The sequence below is a fragment of the Camelus bactrianus genome, chromosome 2, assembly GCF_048773025.1.
Source record: "Camelus bactrianus isolate YW-2024 breed Bactrian camel chromosome 2, ASM4877302v1, whole genome shotgun sequence".
In the NCBI taxonomy this organism is placed as follows: Eukaryota; Metazoa; Chordata; class Mammalia; order Artiodactyla; family Camelidae; genus Camelus; species Camelus bactrianus.
The window spans coordinates 49680406-49694977 of record NC_133540.1 but is presented as its reverse complement, the minus strand read 5'-3'; the positions used below and the strand labels follow the sequence as shown (position 1 = coordinate 49694977).

The window sequence follows — 14572 nt, the reverse complement described above, 5'->3', positions numbered from 1 at the left end:
CATGTTTAAGGAAAAAGGACATAGACTTATCAATAGTGACTGTACAAAATTCGTATATGGAAATGTGGGCCAACTGCTTTTGGCTACTTCTCAAATTGATATGACCTTAGAATATCAGTTGTTAAACTTAATATACTAAATAGTTTACTGAATTTTTTAGATCCATGTATATTTAGAGAAAGTCTTATTTAGTTCAAATTTGAGAGCGTATGACCTAGATGCAAACATCAGACATATACCTTTAAGACAGAGTTTATTGGATTTAACCACATTTATTAATTATCTATAATTGCATAAGAAATTATGCAAAACTTGGTAGTTTATAATCTCAAAAACAAATTTCGGTGGGTCAGAAATTCACGAGCAGTTTGGCTGGGTGAATCTAAGCTCACGGTCTTTTATGAAGTTGCAGTCAAGATGTTGGCTAGGGCTGCAGCCATCCAAATGCATGACTGGGTCTGGAAAATCTGCTTCCATCATATCCCATTCATGTGGCTGGCAAGCTGGCACTTTAGTTTCTCCCCACATGGGCCTCTCCACTAGGCCACTTGAGTGTTCTAATGACATGGCAGTCCCTCAAAATGAATGATCCAAAAGAAAACATGGCTGAAGCTGCATTATCTTTTATAGCTTAGTCTCAGAAGTCACATATCATTACTCCCACAGTATCTTACTGATCACACAAGTCAGCCTTATACAGTGCAGGAGTGAATTACCCAAGGGCACAAATACCAGGAGGCAGGGACCACTGGAAGCTATTTTGAAATCTGGCTATAACACCACGTGAATTATATCTTATACATGTAGTAGAATTTCCAAAAAAGGGAGTATTGGACTGGGCAAGAATTATTTGAAAAAGCTGTATTTGAGAGATGTAACTTGATACATAATAAATCTTTTAAAGTAGCCAGAAATTATGATAATAATGCCTAATGTTTTTATTTCACTTTTAAATTAACAAGTTACATGAATGTCCATTAAGTGCGGGACAGACATCAGCCCTGTTTTATACAGGAAGAAAGGTAAAGCTCATACAAGGTGAATTTCTTTCTTAGGTTTACAAACTAAAACATGTCGGACTTGGAAACCTAAACCAAAGTTAGCTACATCTTAGCTCTTACAACCACTCTATTGATTGGAAATACTTAGTCAGGTGGAAGAAGAGAGAGATGCAGCCCGTGTAGGGAGGCAGTATAAAAATATACAAGGTAAGACCAGCAAGAACATAGGAAAGCCTATAAACAATGATTTTTTTCCTCACTTGCCACAAAATACTGTTCGTTACAGGTCTCTATGTCTTACTTCTTAAGTGGACAAAATAATAAAAGATGAGAGACTAAAATAATACTGAGAGAGTTAGCAAAGTATAAACTTGAAAAATTGAGCCAAAATTTGTGACCTAGAGCAAGTAGGAACAACTGTTGTATTTATATACACCATTAGTCATCTCTGAATTCTAACAATAATGTATCGTCATTTCTATCAACCTATTTTTATTGCATTCTTCTATGATTTTAATTATAAGGTGCTTCATCCAATTAAACTGTCATATAATTCTGATTTCTCACAAAATTATCATATGTTTTATGAAAACTATTTATTAAACTCACTTCACATTTGTAAATGTTCTAGCCAAAGGAAAAGGAAGTGGAGGAGTGAAAACAGCCAAGTTATATGCCTGGGTAGCACTTCAGTCATTGCCAGAGGAAATGGTTATTAGTCCCTGCCTATTAGACTTCCTGGAAAAGGCTCTGGAAACTATCCCAATTACACCAATTGAAAGGAATTATACAAGTGAGTGTCCTCCTTATATACTTGCACATCACATGTATTCTGGGGTCCTGCTACTTTAGAAGCATTTCTTAAAGCTATTATATATTACTATATAATATATTCAATGATAAATATAAAAGAATTGTAGAACTGAAAAAGAACTTGAGAGGTCATCCAGCTTTCATTTACAAATGAAGATACTTAAGTCCTGGTGGTGTTTTACGATTCTCCCACAGCCACAGCTAGTTAATGACAAACTTAACATCCCTAGGTCCTAAATTAGTGTGTCTCTTGGGCTGGAAACTCCTTGAGGGCAAAGGCATAATTACTGTTTTCTTTGTACACTGTTTGGTAACAGCTGGGAATCGGAGTTTGGAGGAATGAGTAAGAGATTTGAACAGGGAAAGATGTCCAGACTGATGGGCTGTGGAAGCCAGTCTTTCTGTGTATTTGTACCCCTGATCTCAGTACTAGCATAAGAGAAACGGATCTTTCAATAAATAATTTGCCCTTGCCCTAACAGTAAAACTTAAAACTAAATATTTTAACAGCTGTCAGCTCACAAGATGAAGATATGGGACATTTTGAAATACCAGATCCTATGGAAGAATCAACAACATCATTAGTATCCTCTTCAACATCTGCTTACTCTTCCTTCCCTGTAGACGTTGTGGTTTATGTACGAGTTCAGGTAATATAGTCCATTTATTCCTTTTTGCTTTAAAGAGAAGCTTTTTTCTTAAGTTTATTTGAACACTTAAAATATTATTTCTCTTAAAAAATTTTCTTAACTGTGAGTTCATGGACCTTTAGCATGCTTATGATATTCGAGGTTGCCTAAACCTCTGGGAAGTATATGTACAATTTTATGTGTTTATTTACTTTTCTGCTGAGGAGCTTCATAGATCTTCTGCGTTTTCAAAATTTAGATCTTATACTTTTGTGGCAAAAGTGAAAATATGTAAGTTAAAACCCTTTTTTAGCATTTTATGCCTTTTTTTATTATGGCACCTATTATTCTTGTCATTATGGTCATTTGGGGGCAGATATAAAGCAAAATTGAGACATTAAAGTCACATTAGTATCTTTGTTAGATTTTTCTGAGAGATATATAATCTCTATTTAATATTTTATTCCAAAATTCACTCCTATCTGTAGGTCTTTAGGAATATAGGCATACCTCAGAGACATTGTGGGTTCAGTTCCAGAACACTGCAGTAAAGCGAGTACCATGAATTTTTTGATCTCCTAGTGCATATAAGTTAAGTTCATATTATACTGTAGACTATTAAGTGTCCAAAAGCATTATGTCTTTAAAAAAAAAACACCAATGCACTTACCTTAATTAAAAATAACACCATTGGAAAAATGGCACCATTAGATTTGCTCAAGGTAGGATTGCAAAAACCTTCAATTTGTGAAAAACTCAACATCTGCAAAGCACAATAAAACGAAGTATGGCATATTAGCATCTGATTGAGTCCATTTATTAAGGAGGATTTGACTTGTATCCAAACTTCAAGGTGTAGTTTACTCCCAATTAACATTTTATAATCAGTCTTAAGAATTAAAAAAAAGCAAACGGTCATCTGTTCAGATTAATTTGTACACTAGCAATTTGGTCAAAAGAGCTTCAGTCTGATCTTCTCTGCCCTAGCTTTTTTGAAGATATGATAAAAACAAGTAATGAGTGAGGATTTGAGAGTTTATAAAATGAGTTATTAATGCAGTAGCCTTTTAAAATTTTTAATATAAAGGAAATTACATCTTTAAAGGACTTGATTATGAACAATATGGACATAAATATCTTTAACATTCTGAATCATGTAAATGTCTACATATTTACTGCTAAAAGATAGTTCCCCAAATATTTAGAGTTTTTAAAAATGATACCATTTTATAAATACATTTTGGTTAATGTATCATGTGTCTATTTGAAAAACTAGGACATTAAACATAAAATTCTTTTAAGTGTCAAATAATACTGGTATATGTAGACTGAAATCAAAATTGACTGTACTGTTTGAAGTCCAATGGGAAATTTTTTAACCATCTAGTTCCTAAAAGCTTTTTTTTTCCTTTTGGCTTCCCACACTTTCCAGCCATCACAGATCAAGTTCAGCTGTTTACCAGTGTCCAGAGTGGAATGCATGTTAAAGCTGCCATCCCTGGACTTGGTGTTTTCTTCAAACCGAGGAGAACTAGAGACTTTAGGGACGGCGTGCCCTGCAGAGACCTTCCCCCCCGGAGCTAACGCTGCTCAGAGTGGAATGAAGACTTGTGCAGGCAAAACTGCAACGCCAGGTGCGGAAACAGCCTTTGCTTTACCAGTAATTGATGTATAGTCGCAAGTAAATATGGAAAAGGAGAATGTTTGAGAATTAGAGTATTTATAGACAAAAACTATAGTAGATCTAAGTTTTGAGTGTATTTTGTCACAAGGGAACGGCAGTTGTATAGCGTTTTGCTGTTGGCTTGAATGTGCGTACTACAAGTGCTGTGAAGCGTGAATGATGATATGGTCAGGTACTTTTGAATGTTTTATTTTATGCTATATTTTTACATTTAAGAGTAATCAGTGTTACATACAATAAATAAGAGATGTATTATCTTGTAAGCATTTCTTACCACACTGAATTAAAATTGTATCAAATATATAGTTTTTAACGGTAAATTTTGTTATCTAACTCAAATGTCTGTTTCATAAAAGGTTTAGTTTTTAAAACAGAGGCTCTGATGATTTTTTGATGAGATAGTCACTCTTCACTATATTAAAACTCAGTGTCATTTCTGCCCTAAAAATCATATAGAGGTCACAAATGCCAGTAATAAGATTTTACTGGGTATTTTTGATGAGAGAACTGATAAGAGAACTGACATTAAAATAGCAGTTCTTGGGGGAGGTTTTAGCTCAAGAGGCAGAGTGCATGCTTAGCATGCACGAGGTCCTAGGTTCAATCCCCGGTTACCTCCATTAAAAATAAGAACAACTAAATAAACCTAATTACCTACCCCTTCAAATAAATACATACGTACATACATACATACATAACTAACTAACTAACAATGGTTAACCAGGGGCGATTCTGTCCTGAGGGGATATTCAGCAATGTGGAGAAACGGTTAAAGCAAAACATTTGCTCTGCTCTGTGAATCTCTGAAAGTTTTCACAACAAAACAAGAAAACAAAAAGTTGATATTTTAGAAACATAGTTTTTGCCAATGCCACTGCTCACTGTTTTGCACTTAGCTCCAAAATATTGCTGTTGAAATTGTGTTGTAGCCAACATATTGAAGTGGCATTGCTGGTTTTTGAAAACATTTTTCTGGTTATAAAATTAACACATAGTTCATTACAGGAAATACAGAAAACAGAAAAGTACTAAAAATGAAAATAATACCTCTTTATCATAGATAACCAGTATTATCATTTCCTACCTGCTCTCCAGCATTTTTGTGGCAATACAGTCTTTTTCCCAAGCAAAATTGAAAGATGGTCTCTTCTGCTATATAACTTTAAAAAGTTTTAAATATAAGTTTTCCCAAATTATTAAATATTTAATATCTAAGATAACTTTAATGACTGCATGATATTCCATTATTTTGATCATATATTTGAAATTTCCTGGACTTTTTTTATTTTGTAAATAATATTGAGATGAATATCTTTGTATATAGACATTTTAAAACATCCTTAGGATAAATTCTTAAAAGCGTAATTCCTGAGTCAGAGTGTGTGAACATTTTTAAGGTGTTTGGTAGGTTTTACTCTCTAGTAAGATGATAAGATTTCTGCCATCTTCACCACAGTGTGTGGACTCCACACTGTATTCTTCCCAACATTGTGCTTTAAATTTATTTTCAGTCATTGCTAATGTGGACTAAAATGGGATTTTATCATTTTAATTTATATTGCTACTTTATTGGCTATTTGAGGGAGGGGGATAAATATGTCCGTGCCCATTTCTCTGTTGGGATATTCACTTTTTTCTTAAGGGCAAATGTTACAAATTATTAACACTTAAATTATTATAGCAGTGTATATGCACTATGGTAGGAATACGTAGTGAAAGGAATATAAAATGAGCAGTTATTTTTTATGCCCACATTTATTTTAGGAAATAAAAAAGTGAAACAGCACCCATCATTTTATCATCATAAAACATGCAAGAAGGAATGATGATGAGAATAAATGTATTAGAACTGTGGGTTATGATAATGTCTATTCTTTTAAAGGATCTTTATTGAGCTTTACTGAGTTCTGGATCAGTGCTAAGGGTTGGATGTACTGTAGTGAACTTAGCAGACATGGCCGCTGCTAGTGTGGAACTTCAGTTGCATTTGGAGAAACAGATAGTAAGGAAACAAGTATATTTTAAGTGGAAACATGAAGTAGGTGAGTGTGAGTTAGCCAAGCAGAGAGTTGGGGGAATAAACACTCCAGGTACAGAGTTCAAAATGTATGAAGCAGGAAAGAATCTGGCAACTTTGAAAAAGAAAAAAAAAAGTATAAGTGGAGCATGGTGAACTAAGGGTATACTGGCATGAGCAAGATTTCGATAGATAAGAAAGAGCCAGATCATGCAGGGAAGCCACTGAAAGCTTCAGTAGGAAAGTGGACGTGATTATGATGTACACTTCTAGAACACTAGTCCAACTGCAGTGTGACAGTTGATTGAAGGAGAACAAGAATGGAAGGAAACAGAGTAGTTGGTAATTTCAGCAGCTCACAACTGATCATTGCTTAGGCTGGAATAGCAATGGTAAGATGGAGGGAAATGGACAGACTTGATATATGTTACTAGAAATGATACGGTGATAAATTTCATAATAGGAAGTTAGAAGTGAGAAGGAGGACAAACAACTCCTAGGTATCTGGTTGAGCTATTTGCATGGAAGTGTTACTGGAGATGGGAAATACTGGAAGAGTAGCAGATTGGGGGAAAAGATCAAGAGTCTAGTTTTGGACTTGGTAAGCTTTAAACCTGTGACCTGCTCTAATGGGATGTTGCAATATATGAATATATGTTGCAATATATGAATCCAAAGGAAGTCTGGTCTAGAGATATGTGTTTTAGAATCATCAGCAAAGTCATCTAATTCTCTGTTTAGATGGTCTCATATTTTTTAATTTAATTTAATTTATTTGTTTTATTTTTATTGTAGTATAGTCAGTTTACAGTGTGTCAGTTTCTGGTGTACAGCATGTTTCAGTCATACAAATACATACAAATATTCGTTTTCATATTCTCTTTCATTATAGGTTACTACAAGATATTGAATATAGTTTCCTGTGCTATACAGAAGAAGCTTGTTTATCTATTAGTAACTGCAAATCTCAAACTCTCAATTTATCCCTTCCCACTCTCTTTCCCCCTGGTAACCATGTTTGTTTCTATGTCTGTGAGTCTGTTTCTGTTTTATAAATAAGTTCACTTGTGTCTTTTTTTTTAGATTTCACACTGTATTTTTTATTTTTATAGCATATTTGGAATTCACCTATCCGTGGTGAAGAGAAAGAGATCTTTAACTTTGTGCATTTGTGTACCTGGCTCTATTTCCATTGTTCCTATGGAAATATGGAGTCCTGCTGTATGATTTGAATTTTTTACAGTTCGTTCTCCTCCCTTTCTGCTTAAAACCCAGCTATTTTGTACCTCTTTGACTGCCTGCTTCCAATAGAACAAAGGAGAAAAGAAACAGGAAACCATGGAGTTGGCCAGTCATATGAACAAATAATTGTTTCAAAGATGAACAGAATATTTCCAATTAATTTCCTAAGTCCTCACTTGCATTTCAGGATTTAAATCTATTGATCAGTTAATGTTTGACTTTCATTTTATTTGCAAGTCATATTTGGTTCTTGAGACTATACTAGTGACAGGTTTTTTAAATTTTCTGTAGCTTATAAATATTTTGGATTTTTTGTGTTCACTGTAGGTTCATCTGGATTAGGCAGCCCTCTTGGCAGAAGTCGGCACAGCAGTAGTCAGTCAGACCTGACCAGCTCCAGCAGCAGTTCATCGGGTTTGAGCTTCACTGCGTGCATGTCTGACTTCTCTCTTTATGTATTTCATCCATATGGAGCAGGGAAGCAAAAAACTGCTGTCTCTGGCCTTACACCTGGATCAGGAGGATTAGGTATACTTAGCATGTTTGCATCTTTTTCAGATTTATAGCATCTTTTCAAGCTTTGATCCTTGTAGAAATCATGATACCTTTAATAATAGATATAAAACAAGATCAGAAACTTTATTTTTCTTCTTGATACTTTCTATCCTGTCTCTAAGTAATAAGTAGAAATATCAAACAAGTAATGCAGATAAATTAATTATATAGGAAATTTAGAACTCAGAATATTTTATAAGTGATATATACTGTACAGTCTCTTTGGATATAAGAAGTTACTTATGTTATTTAAATGTTTCACTAAATCACTTCCTATTTGTATAAAAAATTATATTCTATGAACTGTAAATTTTTAGAGTGTACATCATGTTTCTTAATTTAAAACTCAAATTCCACTGGCATTTTAGAGTGCAGATTTACCACTAAAACTGTATAAAAAGTTGATATTAGTGAATGTCTCTTCACTTATATAGATAAATAATAAAGACACACTCCATGTCAATTCTAGTTTTTATTGGAGAGATGTTGCAAAAATCATCAATTATGCTTATGGGCTTGCACCTATTAAACTATTGTTAGGAATTCCTAATGCTTATTAGGTCATTCTGCTTAAATTTTTACCTCACTTAAGTGATTTTAATTGATGGCATATTCTAGTCTATTCGATAAATTCATGTAACTAGATAGTTGTGTATATAATGTATGAATATATATATGTGTATGTATGTGTGTGTTCATGTGTCTGTGTTTTGTTTTGTTTTTTAAAGGAAATGTGGATGAAGAACCCACTTCAGTCACTGGTCGAAAAGATTCACTCAGTATAAATCTCGAGTTTGTGAAAGTGAGTTTGTCTCGGATAAGGCGTTCAGGAGGTGCCTCGTTTTTTGAAAGTCAGTCTGTAAGCAAGTCTGCAAGCAAAATGGACACTACACTAATAAATATATCTGGTATTCAATTTTATAGTTTTTAACTAAAATATTGTTTTCCAGAATTAAACAAGGGCCTCCTTTTTAAGTGTTTAAATATTAAATATGTTTAATAATATTGTTTATGAAAAATTGATTTAACGGAGAGAATTAACAGTCCAGCCAAGTACTATCTCAGTCCAGGTAATCAGTGTTAGAAATAGGATTTCTAGATAAATACATAGAAATATCACCTAAGGGCCAAAATATGCCTAATTAAATTACTGAGCTGCTTCTTTACTTCTCTACCATGAATTGGTAAAATTTCTGACTTTGTTTGATTTTTAAATTATAAATTCTTAAAACACTAAGGAGGAATGAGTATTGAAGATTTTTTCCTTGGTGTCATCAGATCTTGAGTTGTGTGCATGTGCATCACTAGCTTTATAACTAGTTACGTAACTGTGAGCAGATCCCTTCCTCATTTTCTTTACATTGTGATATGAGTATTTAGAATTAGATACATGTAGAACATTTTGCAGAATTTAGAGTACTATGTGAGTGAAAACTTTAAAAATTATTAATCAAACAAATACAGTAAGTACCCTCAACCCACTCAACACAGTATCTGTTTGGTCAGTGAACAAACATACATTGAGCCTGTATTTTACAGTGAACTTGTGCCAGTCACTCTGCTAGGTGCTTGAAGGTGCAGGCATGAATAAGGCAAGGTCTTGTTAGTGTACAGATAAATTACACTGCAGTGTGATAAATCCTATAATGGAATTTACTTAATGAAGAGGAAGCAATTAAATTTTGATCAGAGAAGGCTTCACAAAGGAAATGATATTTGGGCCAGATCTTCAAAATTATGTAGGAATATTCTTGGCTATAGCAATGTGGTATTTAATGGCATAGAAGCATCAAAAAATATGCTTTTGGTTCATACTTTGATTCAGTGAGACTGAAGCACAGGTATAACTGAACATTTAGTTAGTTGTAAAAAGTAGGTGGGTTCCAGGGGGAGAGGGGAGTTGGCCAGAGGTAAAGCTGGTAAAACAGATTCAGGACATGATCGTGGGGAGACTCGAATGCCAGGCCAAAAACAGGGTTCTGATCTTTTGGGCAGTGAGAAGCCTTTAGAGGTTTTTAAGAAATAGGATGACAACATTGTCCCTAAAGATGACAATACTGTATTGTATACTTAAAAAAAAAAACAAAACAAACAAACCCTGTTAAGATTGTAGATCAAATGTTAAGTGTTCTTACCACAAAAATAACCAGAATTATATATGGATTATAAAATAATCTGTTTACATTAAAAAAAGGAATGATGCTTCAGATTAATGTTTTAGGAAGAGAGTTGATAGTAGAATGAAAAATGGGAGCGGAACAATACTTGAGAAGTCTGTTGAAATAGACTAAATAATAGGGTCTTGGAATTGTGATGGTAGAAAAAAGAGAAAAGGGAATGGTTTTAAGAGGAGTAAGAGAATCCCAAAGTTTAAGGACAAATTGTATGAGGAGCAGTAGAGGAGACAAGGATGCCTCCAGCTTTTTAGTTAGGTGACTGAAGGGACATTGAGGTCATTAACTTAGAAAATAAAGGAAGTGCCTAAAGGACATTGAGGGGGAAGGGCCCTGTTGGCAGTTGGCTGATGGACTGTGTGGATATGGGCTCAGGCTGGAATAGAAACTTTAGGTTTGGGAGACATTGGTGTGTAAGAAGAGAAGCTGTGGTGGAGGAGGGCAGAGCACATACAGCAGGGGCAGCAGAGTGCTCAGAGCAGAACTCCAGGAGACGGCCATCAGAAGCTTTCAGACTGACAAGTTGCTGCTTTTTGTCTAAAAGGAAAACTGTAGGTCTTGCCATACAGGTTTGCAGCTACTTTTGAGGAAGTATGTATTCCAGCTCATTCAGATTCAGTTCCCATATTTGAGAGTTGAAGCTGGAAGCTCTAAGACCCTCTGAGAATTTCAAGATAAAGTGATAATAGAATTCCAGGTTGCCCTCCTCACCTCAAAAATGGAAATGGAACTAACAGTGCTAGAATATACTATTTTTATTATTTGTGGGAGGCACACATTATCACTTACTAATCATACTGTGTAACTTATTTTGGTATTTCATGAATTGTTACTGAATTTTAATTCAGTTGTGTAATATTATGTCATATTATACCTTATGAAAATATTAAAGGTTTTGGTCATCTGTTCTAACAAATTTTATATATGCCTCAGCTGTTTGTGATATAGGGTCTGCTTCCTTCAAATATGATATGCGCCGACTCAGTGAAATTCTGGCGTTTCCAAGAGCCTGGTATAGGAGAAGTATTGCAAGACGCCTGTTCCTCGGAGACCAAACTATAAATTTGCCAAGTAAGTTTGTTATGTAATTATAAATTATATTTGGGCTGCTTTTAATTTTGGTTACAGTCGTTAAAAGATCCACGATTGATAACACAAACTTTTTCTTACTTGATAAGTTGTACCATGCTGTTCATTCACTCATTGAGCAAATATCTATTGAGCCCCTTTAATGTGCTAACCACTGGTAATGCAGTATTATTGGAGGTCACAAAATGCTCTCTCAGGGATTAAGCTCAGTTGATTTTTATTCTGTGATTACTCTGTAATCTTTGCAAAATCTAGAAGTGCAGAAATACATTTAACCAAGTTAATCATGGTTCATTAAGCATGGAAAACAAAATGTTGGGGATGTGCTACCATACTGCATTTTTTCTCTTGGACTTAGATATTGTTGTAGTATTACATTAATAAGTGAAAGGTAGACTTAATGACATAGTTGAAGATATCAGAAATCTGGGCCTCAGTCTATTCTCTCATCTGTAAAATGGGAACAGAAGTTCCTGTCCTGCCCTTCTCATGGAGCTTCAGGGAGAATGAAATAAAATGACATGCTGGATTTTACTTTGCAAACTGTACACTGCTGTATAGTTGTCAGGTGGAGAACTGGAAGGACTGTATAATGTGATTACAGAAATGGTGGAGTGGCAAAATTTTATAATATGGTGATTTTACCCTGTTAATTTTGTTTTTGTTTTCTGCTTTTCTATTAGCATCTGGCCCAGGGACACCTGATTCCATTGAAGGTGTAAGCCAGCACCTTTCCCCTGAATCATCAAGAAAAGCTTACTGCAGGACCTGGGAACAGCCTAGTCAGTCAGCCTCCTTCACCCACATGCCTCAGTCACCTAATGTGTTCAATGAGCATATGACAAACAGCACCATGTCACCAGGGACAGCAGCACAGAGCCTAAAATCCCCAGCTTCCGTAAGATCACGGAGTGTGTCTGATTCTTCAGTTCCCCGAAGAGGTAACAGTGATTCCTTCATTATCAGTAGCCCTTGGAGGCCCCCAAAATAAAAATCTTAATTAGTTACTCCCAGATTTCTGCCCCAGCTAAAGGGAGATAAACTCTTGCAGGTTTTTAGGGAAGACGAAGGAGAGGGGGACAGGTAAATCCCAAACCAGACAATAAATACTTCACAGTATTTGCCAGCAGAAGGGACATCTGGATGGCTAGTAGCTTTGAAAAGGGATAGGGAGGGAGAGGGGAATGAGCATATTGTTAGCATGCTCCATATGGTACAGCTATTTTTAGAAGTAAAATAAACCTACAATGTCGTAAAAGATATTTGATACTGAAAAAGTTAATCTTGACGTTCATTCAGTCATTCTTTTATTCAGCCAGTATTTTTTGAACATTCTTATATGCTCAATACTCTACTTGTGTCTAAGCATATAAAAATGATGTAGTTCATGGCACAAGGTAAGAGTGGAGTATAATGAGCAAATGCAGGATTCAAGATATACAGAGTCCATAAGAACACAGAAGACAGGCACCCCAGCCAGCCTCTGCGTTTCAGAATGGTACCTGCCTCCGAAGTTTTCTTTTTGGCAGCAGCAACTTAATGATTTCCTCCTTTGTTAAGAAAATTTTAGAGTGATGAATGATCTGTATCCCATGCACACCAGAATTTCCTCATATAAAATGGAGGTCATATAGAACTTTATGTGTTTTCAAGAAGTAGGGCTGGCAACCTTAATAAAAATGCAATAAGTACTTATTTTAGAGGCAATATAACAGCTATTAACTGATAGGTTTTAACACAAGAATATCATAATTTTACTGTTTGGATTATTGATAAGAGTAGTTTCTGCTTTGTAATTGGCTGAGCATCTATCTGAATGAACGTACATTTGATTTTTCTGTTTTTAGATTCGCTTTCAAAAACATCAACTCCTTTTAACAAATCAAACAAAGCAGCAAGCCAACAAGGGACCCCATGGGAAACACTTGTCGTGTTTGCTATCAACTTGAAGCAATTAAATGTTCAAATGAATATGAGTAATGTAATGGGAAATACAACGTAAGCTATTCAGATACAAAGAAAATATATTTAATCATTAGTTTTAATTTTTCTCATATTGTAAAGCAATTCAAAACCTTTTTTTAATACTGAAATGTTTGAGACAGTAAAAACAGCAGATAAGATATAAATTGCTTTATCTTGAAAGTAGTTTCACCTTAAAGATACTGTAATATAAAACAGCATGAAATGTTTTCTAAAAAAACCAGAAAATTTTAAGAAAAATAGCATGATTTTCTAGTTAAGAAGAAAGCTTTATCATGTAAACGTTTACCACAGTTTTTAGAAGAAATGTATTGTTTCATCATCCAACCTTTTTGAAATCATCTAACTCCTGTTTTATTTAATTCATGACATTGGAAGCCATATGTCTAATTAATAACCCTTTTTCTTTTTTACAGTTGGACAACTAGTGGTTTGAAGAGCCAGGGCCGTCTGTCAGTAGGAAGTAACCGAGATAGAGAGATAAGCATGTCTGTTGGTCTGGGAAGATCACAGTTAGATTCTAAAGGAGGAGTAGTTGGAGGGACCATAGATGTCAATGCTTTGGAGATGGTTGGTATGTTGAAATTTTACAACTGAAAAATGTATTTTAAAAAAATATTTGAAAATTGATTTTGATGAGTTTTTCCCATTAGGCATTTCTGTGACTAGTAATTTATTGTTTCTATATTAGCTCATATTTCTGAACATCCAAATCAGCAACCCAGTCACAAAATTCAGATTACTATGGGTTCTACTGAAGCTCGTGTTGATTACATGGGCTCAAGTATCCTCATGGGCATCTTCAGTAATGCTGATCTCAAGCTTCAGGATGAATGGAAAGTAAATCTGTATAATACACTGGAGTCAAGCATGACTGATAAAAGGTATTTAGTAAACACTTTTTCAATACTTTACGTGACTGTCCTTAACCTGTTTTCTATCATCTAGTGAGAAACCACAAACCATGTTTCCTGCAAAATGACTTTATATCATACAATTAATATGAATGAAAAGCTGTTGGGAAGAGAATTTTTCTTGTGCTTTTAAACCGTCTTCTATAAGATGTATGATAAAGACTCTGTTTTATGCTTTAGTGAAATTTTTGTCCATGGAGATTTGAAGTGGGATATTTTCCAAGTAATGATATCAAGATCAACTACACCGGACCTGATAAAAATAGGAATGAAGCTCCAGGAATTTTTCACCCAGCAGTTTGACACCAGCAAACGAGCTCTGTCTACCTGGGGACCAGTTCCTTATCTTCCACCTAAGACAGTGACTAATAACCTAGAGAAAAGTTCACAAGAACAATGTAAGAGTTAGAAGACTAAGACTTTATACATGCTTTATCTTTCACTAAGTATGTGTTATGATCTTAATTTAAA

The 14572-nt window shown here is 34.7% G+C and overlaps 1 protein-coding gene across 9 annotated transcripts in view; it reads left to right on the top strand.

The window, feature by feature from the left end:
- BLTP1 (bridge-like lipid transfer protein family member 1) overlaps positions 1 to 14572 on the top strand; it is a 175649-nt gene that overhangs the window by 149141 nt on the left and 11936 nt on the right. For all 9 annotated transcript variants that reach the window (XM_045514968.2, XM_045514969.2, XM_045514970.2 and 6 more), the window contains 11 exons: positions 1633 to 1794; positions 2325 to 2464; positions 3876 to 4077; positions 7714 to 7914; positions 8670 to 8849; positions 11049 to 11186; positions 11888 to 12145; positions 13052 to 13202; positions 13604 to 13761; positions 13879 to 14071; positions 14282 to 14499. In XM_045514968.2, coding sequence (XP_045370924.1) covers positions 1633 to 1794; positions 2325 to 2464; positions 3876 to 4077; positions 7714 to 7914; positions 8670 to 8849; positions 11049 to 11186; positions 11888 to 12145; positions 13052 to 13202; positions 13604 to 13761; positions 13879 to 14071; positions 14282 to 14499 — 2001 coding nt within the window. The remainder of the gene's footprint in view (positions 1 to 1632; positions 1795 to 2324; positions 2465 to 3875; positions 4078 to 7713; positions 7915 to 8669; positions 8850 to 11048; positions 11187 to 11887; positions 12146 to 13051; positions 13203 to 13603; positions 13762 to 13878; positions 14072 to 14281; positions 14500 to 14572) is intronic.